The sequence below is a fragment of the Notothenia rossii genome (assembly GCF_949606895.1).
Source record: "Notothenia rossii genome assembly, chromosome: 5".
Classification (NCBI taxonomy): domain Eukaryota; kingdom Metazoa; phylum Chordata; class Actinopteri; order Perciformes; family Nototheniidae; genus Notothenia; species Notothenia rossii.
Window position 1 is genome coordinate 88,806,341 of NC_136903.1, and position 24,898 is coordinate 88,831,238.

Below are 24,898 nucleotides of genomic sequence, written 5' to 3' on the forward strand. Positions count from 1 at the left end.
TCTCTGTGAAGACCTTCTGAAGGTATGCAATAAGGATGGTGTGATTTCACTTTTCACATAAATCTTCCAGACGATCCTTCTCCCAGACAGGCGGCTAATAGTTCAGATTACACCTCAGGTACCTCTGCATACCTCAGGTTAAAGGTTTTCTGATGCTCTGGCAGTGTGTGTGTGTGTGTGTGTGTGTGTGTGTGTGTGTGTGTGTGTGTGTGTGTGTGTGTGTGTGTGTGTGTGTGTGTGTGTGTGTGTGTGTGTGTGTGTGTGTGTGTGTGTGTGTGTGTGTGTGTGTGTGTGTGTGTGTGTGTGTGTGTGTGTGTGTGTGTGTGTGTGTGTGTGTGTGTGTGTGTGTGAAGGGTTTAACGGTGCAGGTTGGCTGGATATTAATGCCCCTCGCTCGGAGAACCAGGAGCAGTCTGGCTTTAGCCCAGGGCCCCCCCAGGCCTCTCAAACTCCCAGATCTCTTCAGCATACTTCTCATATTAAAAGAAAACAAGTTACACAAATGAGACAGATGGTTCTTGTTTGTGATGACAGTTGCATTTCTTTCTCTCCTCCTGCCCTCCTCCTCCCTCTCGGCTTTCTTCTGGTGTCTTTGTTGTTCAAAAGGAGCTCGATGGCATCAAGAAATGGACGGCAGACTCCACATCTACCATTATTATGCTGAGGCTGTTTGATCAACTAGCTGAACATGGCTTGTATACTGTCCTATCTAACCACAATTGTATAAGTCAGGCGTATCCAAACTACGGACCATTTTGAATCTGACCTAAGCTAATTCAAAAAGTATAATGACTTAAGTATAATAAACTTCTGCTTGTCTTATATTTTGCTTCTTAAATATATACAGTATGTTTAGTTTTAGTTTATATTACACAGTATTCATGTGTTAATAAGCCCACTTTTCAAATCAACTCAGTCAATTAAAGCTGAAAACATGATCTAACAAATCTAAGTTGATAAGAAAAAAGCCCAATAACTTATTTTCATAACAAGCGTGTAATACACCCTTCATATTTCCTCTTATTATCAGCAATCTGAAGCTTCTGTTTTAAGGAATGAGCTGCTAACAGAATAAATGAAACCCTCTGGAGAGCTGTGATGTAAGTTGTTTTGTTCTAAAAGCATTTTCAAGTATCAAGAATAATGTACCTTTGATTGATTTTTCCAACTTTTAACTGAACTTATGAGGCAAAATACCTCTAGTGAGCGGCCGAGACCTTCATATATTTTTCTGTACGTGGCCCTCTGTGGAAAAACGTTTGGACACCCCTGATCCAAGTCAATCAAAAGTGGGCAAACTGCGACCTCCAGTGTTATATTTTCATTCTGTCTTTTCCTCATCTCTACATAAAAAACAGTATCTTATATGAATTGCGTTCTTATGCTAAGATTTTGCACAACACGGTAAAGGACATGAACCACTGTTCTTCACCTTCACATTCCTAACTTCTATTTTTGTAGATTCCTGACTCAAAGGTAACTAGCTAACACTGATAAGGTGCATATGAACATCTTGTGAAAAAGGGTTGTTTTAAGTTTACCTATTCTAACTTGATATACATAGATGACAGGCCACAAATTGGGGTAACAGGAGGACAAGGAATACTCCAGCAGATGAGGTAAAGATGGTAGGTAATTGACTGATTTTGTGGGGGAGGGAGTGGTGACACAACCCCCAGAAGAGGGGGATAAAGGGGGTTTGTGTTTGACTTTGAAGAGGGATGGAGGTGACCCACAGCTTACCGTCTACATTCCTCAACTGTAGACCCCTGTGGGCCATTGAAAGACTGACAGAGACACAGATACTCATTATGATAGACCGTCCCTCGATGGGATAACACCAGCCGACAGCCTTCCTCACTTCCTACCCTAATAACTTTCCCACCTTTGTAGGAAACACACCCATCTTCAGACTCATCCTTCCTTTTGAGTTCAACTACACATTCGCAAACTTTTGTTAAAAAAGGGCATCAGCACGCACAACGTTTTCTAGCATCTAAGCAGCATATATGGCACTTTTGTCTCTAGTAGAAGGGCTTTAAGGGAACTTTTTCAAGTTTTAGTCTCATTCAATATTGCATCTCATCATGGACAGATCTGATAAGAATGGATCAGTCAGGAGGATGGAAAGTGTCATCACACACACACACACACACACACACACACACACACACACACACACACTCACACACACACACACACACACACACACACACACACACACACACACACACACACACACACACACACACACACACACACACACACACACACACACACACACACACACACACACACACACACATGGTGGATCAGGCTGTTGATGAGGGCTTTAGCCTCTCTGGATGCTGGTATAGAGGATAAATGTGAGCTCACCTGTCCACACACACATAACACACACACTCTCCATCGATGGTTATAGCCATGAGTCTGTCATCAGGGGGATTTCAGCTGAAGTGCAAAGAACTTTCCCTTAACACCTGGACATTGAACACACACACACACACACACACACACACACACACACACACACACACACAGCTGAACACGTGTGGGTCTATAGGTGTGTGTATGCGGGTGATGGGGTTGGAGCGTGAGTGTTACATGTATCTGTTAGCCAACAGCAGCCTGCCGTTTCATAATAATCCTCACAGTGACCAGCGGTACTGGACGGTCGCCTGGTTTTCAGACAGGTGTTTGAAAGACATCACAAACATGGGAAGATAATCGTCTGTTTAACAGGAGAAACACAATACAAATACAGCACTAGAATGTGTAATGTGTAATATAGGGGAAAAGGGAAACGTGAAATTATGAAATAGTAGAGTTACAGAAAAACATTTTACTGGGTGTAATATAGAACCATTTAGACATGTGAAAAAGTGAATAACAAAAAGATAACTTTGGTATTTTACAGCCTGGTTTTAGAGCTGCTTCAGTGACACACAGTCAGTGTACCAGTCTATCAAAAGCTGCTATTGACAGATGTGACTTATAGCAATAGCCATGTTCAATGTTTGAGTTTATAAAGTTAATTTTGGGGGACTGAAAACGGAGAGAAGCCAGGAAGATATGCCGTGTTGACAACTTAGCAACTTTAGTAGCTAGAATTAGCATCTAGTGGAGCTAGTGTTGCTCGCTACTGTCATTGGAAAAGTCAGAAAGAAAAGGAGAGACCATTTCTGATTTTATTTTGATCTAAAACTGGTTTTCTATTTCATAAAACATTGCTCAAAACTGGTGAAGTACCAAATCAACTGGAAATATACAATATACCTTTACTTATAACAGCATTATTGCTTGAATCAGGTATCATCCTAAAGGTCGTTTTTACAGGAATATTTATATACATTTTTCTTCCATCCATCCATCTTCTCCCGCTTACCCGTGGTCGGGTCGCGGAGGTATCAGTTCCAGCAGAGAGCCCCAAACTTTCTTTTCCCTGGCCACATCAACCAGCTCTGACTGGGGGACCCCGAAGTGCTCCCAGGCCAGCGAAGAGATATAATCCCTCCACCTGGTCCTAGGTCTACCCCTCGGTCTCTTCCCAGCTGGACGTGCCTGGAACACCTCCCTAGGGAGGCGCCCAGGTGGCATCCTAACTAGGTGCCCGAACCACCTCAACTGGCTCCTTTCAACGCGAAGGAGGAGCGATTCAACTCCGAGTCCCTCCCGGATGACTGAACTTCTCACCTTATCCCTAAGGGAGGCGCCAGCCACCCTGCGGAGAAAACCCATCTCGGCCGCTTGTATCCGCGATCTCGTTCTTTCGGTCGTGACCCATCCTTCATGACCATAGGTGAGGGTAGGAACGAAAATGGCGCGGTAGACAGAGAGCTCTCCCTTCTGGCTTAGCTCTCTTTTCGCCACAACGATGCGGTAAAGCGACTGCAGTACCGCTCCCGCTGCTCCGATTCTCCGGCCCATTGTTCCCTCACTCGAGAACAAGACCCAGAGATATTTGAACTCCTCCACTTGGGGTAAGGATTTGTTCCCTTACATTTTCTATAACCTTGAAAACACATTGTGTAGTATAAGTACAAGTAAGTGTAGTATAAGTATAAGTAAGGCACCTTTGAGTTCATCTGAGATGGGCCCATTCCATTTATCTTCCTTCTCCACCCCCTTCCACCTGTTTGAGAGTTTTTTACGAGGTGAATCGGGCCAAACCTGCACCTCTTCACCACCGCCAGCTTCTACATGGAAACCACGTTGTCTTCACTGCATTGGCTCAAGTTTTGGACACAGAACTGTCTAAAGTGTATCAGAGGAACGGCTAAGCAGGCCTCGTCCTCTCTAGCGAGTATGAAGATTTATTTTCAGCATATGCCCTCACGCAGTATATATCTGCATCTGAACACTGATTTACTGCAGGCTCTGATAAAATGCTTAAATCCTCAGCATGCTTTTCATCACAAGTCAGTATCTGTGCAGATCATCATAAACTCCTCTCATAAAAGTGGGTGCAGCACACACAGGCAGCTCAGAGTGTGTTTCAGTGTGTGTTTCAGTGTGTGTTTCAGTGTGTGTTTCAGTGTGTGTTTCAGTTTTCTCAAGTTTCCAGTATCTATTTTCCACTGATTTGAGTTAGGTTCTTTGTATTTGAGTTTGCTTTAAACCTGACCAGCGACCGAGAGAAGTAACGTCATCAGAATCAGAATCAGAGAGAGGTTTATTTCCAGTTAGGTTAACACATATGAGGAATTTGACTTGGTGCATACCGGTACATACAAAACAAGTCTAAAAAAACATTGATTGTGAGACGAGAGAACTGGAAGTGGTAAAATGCTAAGTAACTAGGAGTTTTAGGACTCATTAATGCACCACTTTATTGCATGGATGGAGGATGTTAGCCTAGCCATTGAAGCCTTCAAAAGTACAGTAAATAGTAAATAAACACGTATGGCTGGTGTGTGGGTGTGTGGGTGTGTGTGTGTGTGTGTGTGTGTGTGTGTGTGTGTGTGTGTGTGTGTGTGTGTGTATGTGTGTGTGTGTGTGTGTGTGTGTGTGTGTGTGTGTGTGTGTGTGTGTGTGTGTGTGTGTGTGTGTGTGTGAAAAAAAAATATATATATATTTTATTTTTTAAATTATAAATAAACTGTGAACTTTTATGCTACTATGTATGTGATGTCAGATAGTCACTAAAAAAAGAATCGCAGGCTACGGCAAATAAATGCATGTGTCTGTTGTGATTCGTGATTCGTCCACATTTAGACCAATCACAGCATCACACTCTGCCGCCTGGATTTGTTTATTGTGCATTCTGTAGACTCCCATTTCTGTTTGAATTACAAAATGGAAATCAGAAATTGGCTTAAAAGGTCTAAGGATTTATTAAAACGAAATAGCGATGAAAGAACTGCAGCCGATGCAACTGCTGGCACCTGCCGTTGCAGCAGCACGCCTTAATGTCACAAGCTTGACCTCGGCAAACCCCGGGGCTGAGTTAGCTAGCCCAATCCTTGACTCATCAAGGCGACTGCCACCAACGCTGTCCTCCGAGGCACAGCTCCTTGTGCCCCTACCATCATCACCTGCGTTGCCACACCCTGTACCACACCCGCCAACATCCTCCTCCTCCTCTGTGCCGGTGCCTCCACTACAGACGAGACGCTACCTTGCAGCACATCAACAGCTACTATTGGGCCAGCAACTGCTCAAAGACCAACCGCCCCAGATGATCTTGGGGTTAATAAACCCAACCAGGTGAAACTGGATCGTTATCAGGGGAGATTGTTTTCAGGAAAAAAGCGCACTTTTGCCGCTGCATGGTACAACAACAGACCATGGCTTGAATATTAAAAAGTTAAAAGCAGCCTTTTGTTTCCCCTGTAGACAGTTTAAAGTAGGCTAAATACGTCTTAATCTGATGCGGCTTTTACTGTTAAAGGTTTTTGCGACTGGAAACACGCATTACAGACTGATAAAGGACTGCTAAGACATGCCGCATCAAAAGAACACATTTCATGTGAGAGTTTGTGGAGAGAGAGACAGATACGCGAAACAAATAAGGAAATTAGTACTTTGGTGCAGATCAGCTGGCACGGAACCGTTATTACAGTTCATCGTCTCCGTCTATTTCTTTCTGAGTGCAACGATGAGGAAGCTGCCATCCTTAACCAGTGTGCCTTGCTCGTGATTTACCAGTGTTTGTGCTGCTACGCACACAATGTTTCAAAAGTGGTTTCTATGTTGCCCTTTATTTGTGTATGTATTTGCGATAAGTGTGCGTCTTTACGCAATGCTGTTGGCCTTGCTGTTTGATATTGTGCCGCAGGCACGCAGCACATGACGGTTTTGTGTGCCATCCCATGAAAATAATATGCCCTCCCTTTAGATTTGTTCTGACGCCGGGTCTGAGTATATTTTAATATTTTTTTATATTTACAGTACTTGTTTGCCGTAAGTGTGACTGCCTGTTAAATGTTCAGTAGTTTCACTTTCTGTCCGCTGTGACTGTTGATATAATTATATTTGGTATGTACGATCGTCATATGTCCAGTCTCGTGCTATTGCGGCGAGCTGTGTATAAATGAATGCCTCTGTCGGCCGCCATTACCGCATGTACAACTTTATCCCCCTGTAAGCCGCCATTATCACGTGTTAAAACCATCGTTATAACACTTGCACTTGTTGCGGTCAAGTGAGCCCTCTTGCGAGCATGGACAGGCCTGTGCACACAATAAAACAGTGGAAACAAACATGTGTTTGACTTTCATTAGTGAATTAAACGTTGTGCCCTTTATAGTCTGTCCAATATTGTGTATTTGTATATATTGTACATATATACCCTATATATATGCTAAGGTCCCGCTACTGACACGATAGCAGTCATTTAGGGCGCATATGTGTAATTAAACAAGAATTAAACCCATGATATCAAAATCTCACTCCAGCCAGGTACCCAAAGTTGGCAACCCTGTTCACACTCATGTACAGTAGGTGGCGGTATGCACCTTTTAAATTGTTTGCAATCCGCCAAAAACGAGAGAAGAAGAAGAAGTATGCACCTTTAAAGTTCTTTGCAATCCGCCAAAAACCGAGAGAAGAAGAAGAAGAAGAAGAAGAGGAAGAAAAAGAAGAAGAAGAAGAAGAAGAAGAAGAAGAAGAAGAAGAAGAAGAAGAAGAAGAGAGTGGATTAAACACCTACAGAGGTTTCATTAAGTGTTACACCTGTTAGCGTAGTTTACAATTAATCACGAATCAGGAGTTATCTTATTTAACACAACAGCTGTAATCTTGGAAGAAAGAAAAAACTCACAAAAAAACTTTAAAATTTGCGCCAGAAATAGTCTCAAATTGTCTTTTAATTAAAGGCTAAAATTCATCGGCTAACAGCTAAAGTCTAAAAGCTATCGGCTAACAGCTATTGTCTAAAAGCTATCGGCTAACAGCTACGGTTATTATTCCTGTTCGGCTCTGGGTGAGTAACAGTTGATTTATAATGCTCAGCTGACTTTATGTTAGTTATTTATTTCACCAGTTGTCTTTAAGACAGTTTGAGTTGTTGTGTTGGTGCTCTTTACCATAGATATGGTTTTAAATATATGCTAACTAGCTTATTAGCATCGCCATTCACCGTGACGTGGCATTTTTCCCATTGATATGAATGGGGTTCTTCGGTTAGCAGCTAACGCTAAGCTAAGCGACGGTTTAGCTCATTAGATAAATAGATATACTTTATTTAAATAATGATTTATCTTAAACTGGGAAATGATTGTGTCACAGCAGAAGTGTTTTCAGGCATTACACAAGTTAAACATATTTAAAAGATACAATAAGATACAAATAAAAATGAAGCATTAGCAGCAAGTTTACACACAGGACACATCACTAGAGTATCTAAAGATACAATATACAGAAAATACTGTATACATGGAGTACATTAAACAGTCTCACTAGCTAATGTTTGCTTTCTGTGTTAACTTAGTGATAGTTAATGACACAGATAGCGTAATAGCCGTGGTTCAAACAACCATTAATGTCACTTTCTATGTGAATAAAGTCATTTTAATGATATAAAAGTGAACAAACTGTGAGCTGTAAGTTAGAATGTAAGTTACTAAACAGATTATGATGAATTATATCTAAATATTCGTATTATATTAATAACTTTTCATCGTAATGGTTAAAGTCATTTGCATGTAACGTTAATAACTATCAGACCTTTCTATCATTTTCTCCTCTGCTTAGCATCACATTGACTAAATGGATCAATTTGTAACATGTTTACGTCACAGCAGCGTAGAGATAAGACAAGGCACTGCACATGATGTGATAAGACACTAAATATAAGCATCTAGAAATAGAACATATCATTGAATAAACTCTTTTAATTCCTCCTCTTCACTCCTGACAGTTTTCGTGTGTGTCTCTGCCAGCACGTCCTCTTTTATTCTCATTCAGGTGGAGGAAATACCTTAATAATTACTTTCTCTAACATTATTTATCCCACAGTATACTCATAAGTTATATGCATACTGTTTAGTTTGAGTAAACGCTCCCTTTTTACCTTCAGCATATTGTTTTAGTACGGTAACTCTTCTTTATTACCGTTAGCATGCTGGTTTCTGTTAGGTAACTCCTTTTATGTTACAGGATGAATCCTCAGTTTATTGACTTGTTGTTTCTAGTCTCCTCCTGACTGACTGAGTCCTGGAGCTGTGAGTTTCTCCTCTTCAGTGAAGCAGCTTTATTACTGTCTCGTATTGTCACAGACAAAGTAGCATTACATGGAAATACTCAAGTAAAGTCAAAGTACCTCTAAATAGTACTGAAGTAAATATACTTAGTTACTTCTCACCTCTGCTATGAACCTACGAAGTAGCTGTAGATTAGTTTTGTTGTGTCTGTCGGTTGTATTGAGTTGTCTCGTTTTGTGTCAGCTGTAGTTGTGTTGATTATTTCAGAAACCCAGCCGGAGAAGGAGAACTGAGAGCAGCATGGAGGAGACCAACAAGGAGACCTCTGGAGCTCAGGTCAGTGTGCACTTCATCACAATATATTCCTAATTCCAGCGTTTCCGAGAGGATTGATTCTCTTTTTTCTGTTCTCACGGTCATGGCCTTTCTCCATGGAGATATTTTCTTGCCAGTCACTTCCTTTACCTTAGTTGGAGCAATGGCATCTATAACATTTTTTATTTTTGAATTAAAATGATCTACTAGCTCATTTACTGAGATGTTGGCATAATAATAATTGCAGGGGGACAATCATTTCAGAGGAGTGTACCTATGTTGATATGTACGTTACAGTCGCCATCCGGTGGTGTTCAGAGGATGAAGCACTCACTGTTGTAATTCAACCCAGTCTAACACCGGCTGTTGTTATGCCTGCTGTGACGTTAAGTTACTCCGTTCTCCGCTTGTAACTATGCCGTTACAAGCTTCAAAGTTGTATTTATCATCTGAATTTGCCGACACAAGTTTAATATTCTGAAAGCCAATACTTTGTTTATTTGAAAACAAACTGTCCCAGACCCTGCCGTGTTATCCATGATTACTATACGCCTTTACTTCATAATTTCAGCCGGAGGGAGGGGGAGCGGCGCTGCGGAAGAGCAGGGTGCGAATTGAGAGGTGCCTCTTCTTCCCTTTACAAGCTTCAAAAATATATTTATCATAAGATTTTGGCAATAACAGTTTCATATTCTGAAAGCTAAGACTTTGTTTATTTAAAATCAAACAAAACACCCAAACCCTGAGAAACTAGTTTTTTTTACACAAATCCACGTTTATTTTTTAAATGAGCCGCTGCGACTTTTGACTGATTTTTATGGAGCGGGTCACAAATAACAAATTAGAAGGAAAAAAAAAATACAGATTTCAGTATTCCGAGGCTCTTGAGCCCCATTTATTTTCCTCACAGACGGCAAAAAAAGCCCTATATTATACGATTTAAAATAAAAACAATAATCGTGTCTTGATATTGAGTAAGAACATGTTTTTATGAACCACACAGCTTCTGGTCTTCTGAGACCCGACCGGACAAAAAGACGCAGGCACGAAACATACTACCAATAGAAATACATTGCTTTTAAAATCATTCTGTGTGACACGAAAAAAAGGGGGAAATCGTGTTGGTGAACACGGATCCAATAGATTACATTTATTTCGTGACTATAACACGAAATGCCGTTAGACTGGGTTGCGTAATTAGACCGTAGCTTGTTAATATGTTATACATTTATAATTGAGGATTTGACTGCGTCGCTATGGTTGATACTTTTAGAACGCCATTGATCTGTGGAGGATCTGCCGCGGTTTGAGGGCCTGCCGTCCACCCATTTCTGCTTCTGCTGGTGGTGGTTCCCACGGCTGAAGGCCGCTATCCACCTGCTGTTAGAGGCCTACTCCCACCTGTTGGGTGCTACTGTGCGGGGGAGGCCTGGTCTGGAGATACCGCGGAGAAACCGGAGTGTTGCCACACTGCTGATTGCCTATTTCCTTGCTGCTGTCCTGACGTGGTTTTGCTTCGGGAACATCGTGGATGCTGTTGAGCTGGACTGGGAAAATGGCAAATGTCGTGTTTCTGCTGTGCCTTTTTTTGACTGTGCTGGACAAGGAGAAGTTCGCTAGTCATCCTGACAATTCTGCTGGATGCGGGTCCGTTCTGCCGCCCGCAGTGGACATCCCCTGTACAGGTTCGGATGGGTTGCACAAACAATTGCTAGTTGCACTGTCGCGGACATTCATTTCGTTAAATGTCTGTCTTTCTCACATGCCTGCCACAATGGTCCTTCAGAATTGTTTTTTGAACTCTAATCTCACTTTTGCGAAGTTTGCTGGTGACTCTAGAACAGCTGAAAATGTATGTGTGTTGATTAAGAGGAAAAGGTGCTTGGTATTTTTATTGTTGTTACTATCAGGAAATGTACAGCCAAATCCGGGTCCACCTGGTAGTTTTAGTCAAATAGCTACTCCTGCTGATTTTAGTTCTAGATCGGGGTTAGGTTTAATTCATTTAAATGTGCGCAGTCTGTTACCTAAATTAGATTTTGTCCGTATTTGGGCGAGTTCAACTGATGCTGATGTCATTGTCTTATCAGAAACGTGGCTAGACAAATCGATCTTGGCCTCTGACATTTACATAAATGGTTACAATGTATATCGCACTGACCGTCCTAAAAAAGGTGGTGGCGTTGCCATTTATGTCAAAAATAAGTTTTGTGTAACAAAAATGGTTTCCAAATCTGTTAGTAAACAACTAGAATTTTTAGCTGTGAATGTCGAAGTAACAAAGGGTCAACAGGTCATGGTGGTGGGTTGCTACAGGGCCCCCTCGGCTGTCAAGGACTCCTTATCTTCATTGGCAAAACTGTTATCTCAACTTTCCTACAAGGAAATAGTGCTGCTTGGTGATTTTAATTGGGATTGGTTAACTTCTGTGTCAGAGGATTTTAAAAACCTGTGTACCTCTTTGAACATTACTCAGATTATAGACAGTCCTACTCGCCCAAATATTAAGTCCCCAAATAAATCCTCCTTAATTGATCTAATTTTAACAAATGTTCCATATAAATACTCATCTGTGGGAGTATTTGCTAATGATGTGAGTGACCACTGTGTTGTAGCCACAATTAGGGACACTAAGGTCCAAAAAGTTAAACCACGCATCATCACAAAGAGAGATAAAAAACACTTAGTGGAGCAGGGTTTTTTACATGATCTGTTTGATTTTGATTGGGGAAAAATCGATCTGTGTGCTGATGTAGAAACTGCATGGTCTTATTTTTATCTTGGTTTTATAAAAATTATAGATAAACATGCACCTCTGCGTAAATTTAGAGTGAAGGGACGAAACAATCCCTGGTTTTCTGCTGAAATGTCCAGTCTCCTTCATGAGAGAAACAATGCCTGGGCAAAGGCTAGGAAATCAGGCTCAGAGGTAGAATGGCTACGCTTTAGGCAGCTAAGGAATAGCTTTACTTCAAATGTCAAAAGTGCTAAGTCAAAGTACTATTTGTCAGTTACCACAGAAAACCTGAATAATCCTAGTAAATTTTGGAAAGCCATAAAATCGATTTCCACTGGTGATATCCCAAATGAGCTACCTCCGTACCTCACCACAGCATCTGGCATTATATCAGACAGGGCCACCATGCTAAATTGCTTTAATAAGCATTTTGTCTCTTGTGGCTCTCTGTTTGATTCTGTCACTGACTGTGCTTCTGCTTCTGTGAACGCTCCAGTCCTTGACTCTGAACAATGTGGTCTGGAAAACCCTTTCAGTTTTACTCCTTTAACTGTTGGTATTGTCCATGAAGCTTTATCCAAGTTAGATCCTAAGAAACCGGCTGGCCCGGACAACGTAGAACCTTTCTTTTTAAAGATAGCTGCAGATTTTATTGCTCCACCTCTTACTTCTCTTTTTAACCTCTCCCTCAGCACAAATACAATTCCTAAAGTATGGAAGTCTGCTTATGTCCTGCCTCTACTGAAAGGAGGGGAGGCAACTATTTTAAATAACTATAGGCCAATCTCTAAATTGTCAGTTTTGGCTAAGGTGCTCGAACGACTTGTGAGTGAACAAGTAAAGGAGTTTTTATGTATAAATGATATCCTGTCTAAACATCAGTCAGGCTTCAGGAAGAAACATAGCACCATCACTGCAACAATGAAAGTGGCAAATGATATTACTAGTATGCTAGATAATAAACAGAGTTGTGCAGCTCTGTTTATTGACCTTTCCAAAGCGTTTGACACCGTTGATCATCGTGTCTTAAAACAGAGGCTACTCAGTACTGGCATATCCAGCCATGCAGTGGGGTGGTTTGTGAACTACCTCTCTGAAAGGTCCCAATGTGTTCACTTTGATGGGCTGTCTTCTGAGTGGTTAAACATTGCTAATGGTGTTCCTCAAGGTTCTGTTTTAGGTCCACTTTTATTCTCCATATATATCAACAGTTTAGGTGAAAATGTGGATGAAGCTACTTTACATTTTTATGCGGACGATACCGTGATGTATTGTGCAGGTCCCTCCATTCAGGAGGCGGTTGTTAAATTACAGGCTGTTTTTAACATTATTCAGACTCAGCTCTCTGAACTAAAGCTTCTTTTAAATGTGGATAAAACCAAGATAATGCTCTTTTCAAAAGCTAAAAAGTCACCAGAGCCTGTTTTAGATATTGTATCAACGCAAGGAACAAAACTTGAAGTTGTTACCTGTTACAAATACCTTGGTATCTTGCTTGATGACTGTCTCTCTTTTAAACTTCATGTCAATAACCTGCTTAAAAAACTGAGGGTTAGGCTAGGTTTCTTTTTCAGGAATAAGTCCTGTTTCTCGCTTGAGGCCAGGAAAAGGCTAGTCACTGTGACCTTTTTACCTGTGCTGGACTATGGTGATCTGCTGTATATGAATGCACCTGCCAACTACCTAAGCAAACTAGATGCTGCGTATCATAGTGCTCTGAGATTTGTCACTAACTGTAAAGCACTTACTCATCACTGTACATTGTATACCAAGGCAGGTTTACCATCACTCACTGTACGGAGGCTCAGTCACTGGTACACTTTTATCTATAAAGCTATGTTGGGCAAACTCCCGTATTATATCTGTTCATTGATAAAGCAGAAAGTTGCAAGCAGCTATTGTCTGCGATCACAGGATATAGTCTTGTTAGATGTGCCAAGAGTAAGGACTGTCTTAGGTAAGACAGCTTTTATGTGCGCAGCTCCACTTGCTTGGAACAGTCTACAGGCAAAATTGAAATTGAGCATTTTTATTTCTTTGAATGTATTTAAGGCATGTCTAAATGAAATGCTTTCTGACACTCTGGGTATTTGTAAATGTTGAATATGTAAATATGATATCCTCTGTTGTTTGTATGTTGTTTTTATGTTTCATGTGGAACTAAATGATGCAGGTCTCCCTTGTAAATGAGATCGATGATCTCAAGGGACTAATCTGTCTAAATAAAGGTTTGAAATGAAATGAAAGAAACTGGCTTTAATATAAAATCTTGAAGTATTATACAAGTAAAACTATACTTTGCTTTAATCCCATGTAATTGTAGAATGAACACAGTCTTCCTTTGAAGATATATAAGTCAGTTGTCTTGAATAGTCAAAATTACCTACAAATCATTGTACACATTTGTAAATATTATTTTCCACTTGTTACCATTGTGAGTCTATTTTTATGCAGCTCTGCGTGATTTTGTGGCTACAATTCAGGCTAATACGCTACCAGAGGTGGAATAAGTACTCAGATATTGTACTTGAGTAGAAGTACTCAGATCTATTTTATAGAGATATAGAGATACAGATATGTTTTATAATGATTGATCATTAAAGTATTCTCAAAGCTGGTAAAGGTGCAGCTAGTTTGAATGACTTTGTATACTGCAGGGTAGCTTGTGGATTTACTCCAGGTGGAACTAAAGTCTGATTCAACACTTGATTATATTTCACATCGTTCATCCACATCTGTAAAGTAACTAAAGGTATTAAATACATGTAGTGGAGTAAAAGTACAACATTTACCTCTGACTTATGTCTACTGCCAACCTAAAAGTACATCAAAAATAGTAATCAATAATGTATTGAAAAGTTATTTGGCTGATTGTTTTATATTGGCTCAGCCAGGTTATATGGGATGCCAAGTCTACGTACAGATGGGTCACTCATTTTGAAATATTAAACTTAGTTTTCTTTCTTTAATTCGTCATCCTCATGTAGAATGCTATTATGAAACACACATTTGGTTATTTATAGCATAAAGAACATCTGATTTAATGTGAGGTTGGGAAATAATCATTTGAGTATAACTATGTGTATATAAATATGTAATTTACAAAGAAGTGCTTGAATTTGACTTTGGAAAAGGTGTAAGAACCCTGCTTTGAGATCATTAAGTCCGGAGTGTGCCCCTTATTGTGCGTGGGCTCCGTCACATGCCGAGTCAGTCCATAGTTATCAAGAACACAAAACAGTTCTTTAGCCCCTCTGTCCTGGGGGTTGTCAACATGGATGTTAAAATCACCAACAATAGCCGCGTTCACACCAAGTACTTTGCCGTACTTAGTGCCGGCACTTAGTGCCCCGGCACTTATTACCGCAGGGCACTAAGTAATGATCGCGTTCACACCGGAATAAGTTCCCTGACAGAAGGTTACTCAAATGAGCCGCTGACGTCACTTCTTCTTCTTCTGCTTTGGGTTTACTGACGGGCCGCAAACCACTTCACGGTGTATACTGCCACCCGAAGTCCCCGGCCGGAAGTTCCCGGAGTTGGACTGGCTTCAGTAGAAGCTGCTGGGACTCCCAGTGGTGGCCGGCTGAATCTCCGCCGTAGGCGATTCTGAACGCCTCCCCCCCCCCCTTCCTCGTCTCTTTTTCCTGGTGTTTCTAAGCGGCTCCCGAGGGATGTCATCCAATAACGAAGATCAAAGGTGGCTTGTTGTATTCGTAGGAGGCCGATCGCATTGTAGCTCTAGCATAGCCTCGCGGCTGTAGCAGCGTAGAGGCCGGGGCTCCTTGCCGTACCTGTTTGCGCTGTCACTCAGGTGTGTGTTGGAAAGTTGTATGGCCAGACATGGTCTGCAGAAGGCAAATGTAATCCACAGGATCAAAAGCATGGTCTCTCAAAATGACGTTTCATACAGACCCAACGAAGTTTAGACAAAAAAAAAAGACAAGACGAACGGAAGATACTCGCAGTGACAGGATGCCGTCTCCCTCTGTCTCCTGTATACCAGAGGTGGGAGTAAGTCATACATGTGCAAGTCTCAAGTTACTGGGGTGAGAGTCAAACAAATCAAATCCTGATGAAGAAACCCAGTTTCTGCCTTTAAATCAGTTAACAGACAGTGTGGTTATGAAAACTAGAGAGTGTGTGTGTGTGTGTGTGTGTGTGTGTGTGTGTGTGTGTGTGTGTGTGTGTGTGTGTGTGTGTGTGTGTGTGTGTGTGTGTGTGTGTGTGTGTGTGTGTGTGTGTGTGTGTGTGTGTGTGTGTGTGTGTGTGTGTGTGTGTGTGTGTGTGTGTGTGTGTGTGTGTGTGTGTGTGTGTGTGTGTGTGTGTGTGTGTGTGTGTGTGTGTGTGTGTGTGTGTGTGTGTGTGTGTGTGTGTGTGTGTGTGTGTGTGTGTGTGTGTGTGTGTGTGTGTGTGTGTGTGTGTGTGTGTGTTTTGCTCGCTCTTCTCAGATTCTGCTGAGTTACACGTTACTGCCTCCTGGTGCTGCAGAGATTTCAAGAAGTGAAGTAGGTTTTTCTTCTATAAAACAGCTGCGGGCAGCAGATACTGTGAGAGTCGCAGACATGAATACATAGGTCGAGGCAGACTGGTTCACAGATTCTCCTGTTTTGCCGATCCGGTGCTTGAACAAATAACTCTACACCCCTGGCCGAAATGTCCCTAAAATGAAGTCAGAGTTTGAAATATATCTCAAATAATGTATGTATTTCCCAACATAAACATAACAGCCTGCAATGAAACGGCTGTCTCCTGTGTGCTCCACTTCCTACTTTCTCCTTCTCTCTCTTTTTTTTCTTTCACATTATTTTAAAAAGTAAAGTCCTTTCGAGTCATCTGTCTCAAGCCGAAGTCAAGTTTCAAGTCATAAATTCAAAGTCAAGTCTTTTATCAATGTTAGTCAAGCAAGTCTCAAGTAAAAAAATATGCGAGTCAAGTCATGTGAATCGAGTCCCCCACCTCTGGTATATACTTTGGTTAGAATATTACTCTATCACATTTAATACAAATATAATAAACACAAATAGTTGATAAGTAGTATTTTGTTAACTCAAGGTGGATATTAAGTGAGTTTTTATTGTGTTAACTTAAACTGTATTTATGCTTTTTAGATTGACTTTCTCTCTTTCTCTGTCCGTCTGTTCTAGAAACTGAAAGGAAGAGAGACACGTCACAGCTGTCAACAATGTGACAAATCCTTTACAACATCTGGATATTTAAAGATCCACCTGCGTATTCACACGGGAGAAAAACCGTACAGCTGTGAAGAGTGTGGAAAAAGGTTCACTAGATCAGATAATCTCAAAACACATCAGCGTATTCACAAGGGAGAAAAACCGTACAGCTGTGAAGAGTGTGGGACAACTTTCACTACATCAAGTCATCTCAAATCCCATCAACGTGTTCATACTGGAGAAAAACCTTACAGCTGTGAAGAGTGTGGGACAACTTTCACTACAACAAGCAATCTCAAATCACATCAACGTATTCATACTGGAGAAAAACCTTACAGCTGTGAAGAGTGTGGGAAAACTTTCACATCATCAGGTGCTCTCAAATCACATCAACGTATTCACACGGGAGAAAAACCGTACAGCTGTGTCGAGTGTGGGACAACTTTCACTACATCAAGTCATCTCAAAAAACATCAACATATTCATACTGGAGATAAACCTTACAGCTGTGAAGAGTGTGGGGCAACTTTCACAACATCAGGCAATCTCCAATCACATCAACGTATTCATACTGGAGAAAAACCTTACAGCTGTGAAGAGTGTGGGAAAACTTTCACTAGATCAGATGCTCTGAAATCACATCAACTTATTCATACGGGAGAAAAACCTTACAGCTGTGAAGAGTGTGGGACAACTTTCACTACATCAAGTTCGCTCAAAAAACATCACCGAATTCACACTGGAGAAAAACCGTACTGGTGTGAAGAGTGTGAGAAAACGTTCACCAGATCAGATGCTCTCAAAGCACATCACCGTATTCACACGGGAGAAAAACCGTACTGGTGTGAAGAGTGTGGGAAAACGTTTACTAGATCAAGCAATCTCAAAGCACATCAACGTATTCATACTGGTGAAAAACCATAGAGGTTTTAAGAGTGTAGGAGCTGCAATTAAGCATTTTTTCAATAAACAATTCCCATCTATTGGCCTTGTGTTGGGTAATCCTTTTTTCAATTACAGATCCCATCCCAACAGTGCCATCTGTTGACGTAACGTCAGATTTGACAGGCATAATGTTCACTGTTCCTTTTTAGTTTAATTTTCTGGCTGTTCGTCTGCTGAGAGCACACTGTTTCAAACAGCTGACATTATTACAGCATTTAAATCCAAGCCATTGTCCAATACAGCTTATGTATCCAATATACAATCCAGCTTTAATGCCCTTCACATACCCGGCCGCTTTCCCAGCCTTGGCTCTCGGCGTCTCCTTTCGCCGTCTTGATGAGCGCAGGTGGTGACAATCTCAGGCTGATTGTGGCATGTTGTCCAGCTGATCCGGGATGACTGTCGGTTGTGAAGTAATCCAATTGTTTGTCCGGTGAAAACAATCCTTAATCCAATGCGATATGTTTCTTATATTGTCTGGTTTCACTCATAGAGTACGATTCTACTTAATGTAATGGCAATTGAAATGTTCCAGTGTCTTCCAGACTCGCAACCCTGCATATTTGTTGTGCTGGGTACTGACTAAACTTCTTTACTCAAGTAAAGTAAGTCGAGTCCTGTTGGTGTCCCAGTCGAGTCCTGTTAGTCGCCTGGTCGAGTCCCAGTCGAGTCTCAGTCGAGTCCTGTTAGTGTCCCAGTCGAGTCCTGTTAGTGCCCCAGTTGAGTCCTGTTAGTCGCCTGGTCGAGTCAAAGTCGAGTCCTGTTATGCCGCGTTTCCACTGCAGCACGGAGCCCGGTTTAAGAGAGCTGTGACGTCAGCTGCCCGTTTTTGGTTGCGTTTCCACTTGGCCTAGTGCCTGCTAATTCACAGTTTTTCTGGCCCCATAAAATCGTGGTTCTAGGGCCAGGGAACAACCAGGCTGAGCATGTGACGTCAACACCCTCGACTGCTGATTGGTCAGAGAGAATCGTCACAATTGGCGCGCGCGAGATCATCTCTAGCGTCGTGGATATATAGCGAAGCTTGCAGCCAGCATTTTTATAAACAGAGGAGCTACAAAAATCCAGATCCAGCAGCGGGACAACTCGCAATATAAAAGTGTTCCAGGAGGTCGCCACACTGTGCAGTGTAGGGAAAAACTAAACAAGATGTAGAGTGAATATCGCTTCGTCAAAGATAACAACAACACGACTGCCAGTAGGAAAAACTGGAAGTGGTTTGAGCTAATAGACACCATTTACGGCCATAGACCGGCTAGCGTTGGGAAGGAGGGAGGCCTGGACTCTGCAATGGCGTTACTGGAGTCTGCATGGTAAGTTTTTGCTAACGCTCTGTTATTTGCTTGAAAGCGTTGTGTCCCTATCTTTTCTAAAGCTCACTTCTAACAAAGTCTATTTTATCTTTACATTTATGTTCGACAACCCATGCTTTTATGGAGCCCCGAAGGATAGCTATCTAAGGCAGATAACATTGGCTAGAGCTATTATTTGCTAACACCATATGTGCAATTGTTTACGTTCAGTTTTTCTTTTCTATAGTTGTTGTGCTGCAGTAGTTTGGAATTAACAAGACATGTTTCTGTTCTAGATTATTACATTGGGACTAGCAAGGAGGAACAGTCCCGAACAACGTCCTCCGCATCAACTCCAACAGAACAAACTCCAATTCGACCACACACGGAACAAACCCCAACACAAGCACAGACCGAACAAACCCCAACACGAGCACAAACACCAACGCCGAGTGCCAGCTCGACACCGCTGCGTGTGATTCTAGGTAAGAAATAGGCTGGAATTGTGACTTTTTAAAAAACTTTAGATCATCCATCGTCAGTAAGTAAAATAAGCTGTACCACTGTGTGGGAATGCTCTGTTACAAGTAAAGTAACTAGCTAGTTCAATTGTGTGTGACTTCCTATCATATACATATATTTATATTCATTATCAATAGGCTGGAAATTAACAATCATTGTAAACATCTAGGGCCAGAACTTTATTTAGTTCATCCTTACTGTTCTGTTTATACATGTTATTCTTATATCCTTGTGTGACCTGTACCTGTGTTTTTCATTCTTATTGCTAATTCTTATTGCTATAATTATCTTGTCACCCAGGCAAGAGGAAACGAGGAGGAGAGGATCTGGCCCACCAGGAGCAGAACCTGGCCCAGCAGAAGGAACACCAGGAGAAGGACCTGGCCCAGCAGTAGGAACGGCAACTGGCCCAGCAGAATGAACACCAGGCACAGAACCTGGCCCAGCAGAAGGAGGACCGGGCCCAGCAGGAGCAGCACTTGAACCGGATCTTGGAGGAAGCGAGGGAGTTGGAAGCAGCCTTGAGAAGGGAGGAGATCGCTCAAGCAGAGAACTTTTAATTTAGCCTTCCTGCGCACTCTTGGCCAGATGCTAGGGGGAATGGGGAGCCGACGTGCCCCGTCTCCTCCGCCTCTGTGATACAACAAGTAACCTCTGGCTGAGATTATATTGCTTATTTACATTTGAACTTTATTGTTTATTTTTTATCTTTAAAATGTTTATTTTTATAATCAATGCCATGTCTTTTTATGCTGCTGCAATACAAACATTTTGTTTTACATTATTTGTATTATACAATGCCATGCCTTTTTTATGCTGCTGCAATAAAACACTTACCAAATTGGGTTCAATAAAGAAGTAGTTTGACTTATCTAATTGCTTGTTGATAAATAATTGCAGCCAAACGGGGATCATACAGAAAGATGGCATCAACCAGGCGTCCCTCTGCAGTCAGAAATATCATAAACACCATCATCGTCCACAAAGCACAGTACAGGGGTGTAAGGATTTAAGAGAATACTTATCACAGTGAAACCTTTATCATCTGTTGCAATTAAAGCAGATAAGAGAATAAATACTTGGTTAAATAATACATTTTAACTCTTTTGCAGGACAACTCTGCATACTGTTTGAAATTGAGTTTGCTAGCTTGAGGTCCTCCTCTAAAACATAACATTACATATTTTGTAATGGTATTAAGAATACTTGATATATAATACATGTGGTAAAAATTGCTCAATTGTAATACCCTCAAACACATTGCTTATATATTTCAAAGAGAAGAGAGAACAAAAGAAAAAACCTATCCAAAGAGAGCGGTGCACAGCGCTTAATATTTACTTGCACTATATTTCTGTTATTGTGTTGCTATGTTGGAGGAGACTGTGACCTAAGATTTTCATTGTCATAACTACACTGTAGCTATGTACACATGACAAACCTTGAGGCTGTGTCTTTCAGACAAACCATAATCATATATTATGTTATGCTGTGGATACTTTAGCCTCCATCCATGTTTACAATTTTTTACACTTGCATTTATGAATATAGTTTTGCTGTGTTTTACACTTTTGTATTTATGTTTATAGTTTGCTTTGATATTTGCTTAATTTATTAGATGATTATTATTATTATTATTATTATGGGGCAGTAAGTACTGGGGTCCTTCTCAGGTCGATTAAATGGAATCCTTGCGTCCCTCACTTGCGTCGTTTCCCTGCGTTTAGTCCCTCCCACCAGGGAAGCATGGAGAGACGCTTCTCAATACTCAAATTTCCCCTCCTTGACTCCTCGACTCCTCCGGTAGTGACCCGGAAATGAATTTCAGCGCGCCATTTTGAAGGACACCTCATTTCTCTAAATGCACATCGAGGAGGACCGAGGATCGAGCGTCGAGGAGCTCTAACCGAGGATACACTGATGGTTCCTCCAAGGATGCATTTCCGGGAACGGTGGAGGCGTGACGCACGGCCGGACTTATCTCAACCAATGATAGCTCTGCATGCATCCCCTGGATATTATTTTAGAAACTGCTTTCACTGCATCGCGATGTTTCCAGAGAGAACAGCTGTGAGGTCCGTGCAGAAAGCAGAGCAGTGTGTATAATATCACTCAGTATAACAGGCGTACTCTCTCTATTTGCTTTAGTTTAGTAGATATCTACAAACAAAGAGTCGATATAAGACCATTTAGTGCTTCACATAATAAAACATACGTGTAATTCGTGGCACAATTCAAACGGGATCGAAAGATAACTTTTCCCTCTCCATTGACTTCAATACATATTTTTTCCGAAATAAGGGCTGAAGTTGAATAGTCCATTTAGCTTAGGAACCTTCCTAACGGAGTGAAATGACCCGGAAGTCCCTCAGTGGCAGCCATGATAAGTGCCGTTCGAATTCTCTAGAATGATAGGAAAGGAGGTTTCAAACTTACTTTATAACCTCCTTTAGCTTAGGAACTACTGGACCTTCCTAACCGAAAGGAGAGGAGAAAATGCTGCCCCACAATGCATTGCAGCCGCAGCATTTGACGTCACACAACAGTCGGCCGTTCACGGACACAAACGATTATGACGGAGAAATTACGTTTATAATACATTTGTATTGATTTTAAGATATTTTCATAGTTCATACAATCATACGTATTGGGATCGTTTGTGTGTGTGTGTGTGTGTGTGTGTGTGTGTGTGTGTGTGTGTGTGTGTGTGTGTGTGTGTGTGTGTGTGTGTGTGTGTGTGTGTGTGTGTGTGTGTGTGTGTGTGTGTACACTAATAATTCAGCAGAGAGGAATGCCCTTGGTTCAGCCTGTGTGATAATTAATGGCTGTCAGCGTCTCTTTAGCAGAAGAAGGCGCTGACAGATATCACTCCAGAAACGCAGGGAATGTGAAGAAGAGAAGATCCAGGTCACCAGGCCTGGAATATCGCCCTCATTTTCTGCCATTTGAGGAATTCCTGCACATCTGCGTAAGCTGTGAGAAAGTGACACTGATCTCTCAACACCAACATTACAGAAATACACTTTTACTACAGTGTACCAACCCTGAGGGGGAAAGGGGAACGCAAAGGTAGGAGTAACATGCTAGCTATTCTATGTTATCAGTTGTATTGTGTTGGAGTAGCCTGTGACCTCAGATTTTCATTGATATACACTGTATGTACAGGTGACAATAATATTCTTAAAAAAAGGCAATAAGGTATCATTTTACCGATCTTCAACAAAAGGTGCACATCTTTTTGTCGCTGCTTTTAATTTATATATACATATTTTTGCACCGTGACTTTAATCCATGTACTTTCGTTATTCATGTTTTATTATCTATGCTTTTAAATGAGTGTTGTGAAATGCCATTTTATAATATGTTTCTTAATGCTCTTGATGTTTAAAGCACTTTGAATTGCCTTGTGTTGAAAGGTGCTTTATAAATAACCTTGCCTTATCCATTACTGTCAAACTCCAGACGTAACAAACAATGAAATAACTTAAACAATACATTCATACTTGGATATTGTGATATTAAAATCATTGTCCTTTCAAAAGTGTACACATGAGTCACTGTTGAACAATTACATGTTATTATCGATGTCTAATTTAAAGCCATATGTTCTTGTTTATAGGCTTTTAACAGTGAGAATCTTAAGTAAAGATTTTGTCAGTTAGTTCACAATATCGTCGATTTGTCTGATGTAGTAACTCAAGTTGTGATAATCAAGGATTTCTTGATAACATTCAGTACATGTTCTCATATTAAATCACTATCATATCAAGAGTATTTCATTATGGATCTAAGCAGGCCATCTGTATCCAAACAATGTGTTAATTTAAAAAACACTGCAGACAATCGTACATCTATGCATTCATTAAAGTCCATAGCTTATATTATTATTTCAAATCAATGCTATATTGAATTTTCATATATTTATCTTGATTTTCGTACCACTGCTTTCTTGATTTACTTTTTAATTATCTTGAGGATTCAGTTTAATCTTAACTTCTGGACTGTGGGCGATGTGCACACACGATCCAAATAGTGCAAACAATCCCAGTGACAACAACTTACTATACGTTTTTTAAATGGGAATGAAAGCACTTCAATGGAGGGACGGAGAGGGAAGGAACATCAGGAACAATACAATGTTGGTGGACAGCGCCTCCTGCTGGATGAACATGTAATGACAGGCGCATCCACCTGTGATGGGAATTCGAACAGATGGAGAAACACCATGCTTTGTCCCAAATTGCTCAATAAAAGTTGCATACAATATACAGGATAATGGAAACAAAGACTATCTAGAGAATAGTCTGCACTTTCCTAAAAATCATGTTAGATTCAGTTAATTTCCTAAAGAAGTTCAGAATCTAAAGTGCCTGATGGATTATTCGGTTTGAATCTGGAGTATGAATTTTTACATTTAATATCTGAATGTGTATAATCAACTAAGCATGTGCAAACATCTGAATAATGTCGGCACTCCCATATGTAGAAAACCCATGCTGTGTCCCAAATTACTCAATAAAAGTAGCATACAATTACCAGCAAGAGATAATATGGAAACCACCAATATGAGGTTTGAAACACTGGTAAAAAAAAAAGTGGATTTGATGGAGGAGGAGGACATAATATATATATTTTTCTAAACACTAGGGATGTAACGATACCAAAAGCGGTACGATAATAAGTCCACGGTACGATATTTATTGCGATATTGAAAAATAAAGAAAAAATAACATTTAGAAAAAAACAAATTTGAAAAATTTATTTGGGCTTTTTTTTTTTTTCACTTGAATTTTTTTTTCTTTATTAAATAATAAATCTGATTTGTAAGGCATTTTAGTAGGATAGTAGTATTTTAAAGTGTCAAAAATATAATAATCAGACACTTTAGTTTTTCAAGTAACTCATTCACTTGGCATCATCAGACAGGTTGTTTTTTTAATATGAGCATGTCCACATTTCCAGGTAGAAGCTGGGATGTTTGGGCGTTTACAAAAACCCCACCTGCTGTGGAAAAAACTCTCTTGCTTGGTACTGATGTTGCTGGGACAGGCAGATATGCTTTGGCCATGGGTGACAGCAGTGGGTAAAACTGCATTGTCTCTCCACCACTTCAAAAACAATACAGTTTTTGCCAAGGTGAGGCTTATTGACAGGGCGAGATATAAATATACTGTTGGTACTTGTTCACACGTCATGATGGTCGAACATTATTCTGTTTGTAGGTAAAGTTCAGCAGTCACAATGTGAAAAAGAATGGCAAGGGAAACATGG

At 40.8% G+C, this 24,898-nt stretch overlaps 1 protein-coding gene across 1 annotated transcript; it reads left to right on the forward strand.

Moving 5' to 3' along the window:
- Positions 1 to 5,525: 5,525 nt before the first annotated feature.
- On the forward strand, positions 5,526 to 18,670 carry LOC307041885 (uncharacterized protein). The gene is made up of 3 exons (XM_079685444.1): positions 5,526 to 5,706; positions 8,910 to 8,978; positions 16,842 to 18,670. The coding sequence occupies exons 2-3, from the start codon at positions 8,943 to 8,945 to the stop codon at positions 17,790 to 17,792; spliced, it is 987 nt and encodes a 328-aa protein (XP_079541570.1). The 5' UTR covers positions 5,526 to 5,706; positions 8,910 to 8,942; the 3' UTR covers positions 17,793 to 18,670.
- The last annotated feature ends 6,228 nt before the right edge of the window (positions 18,671 to 24,898 follow it).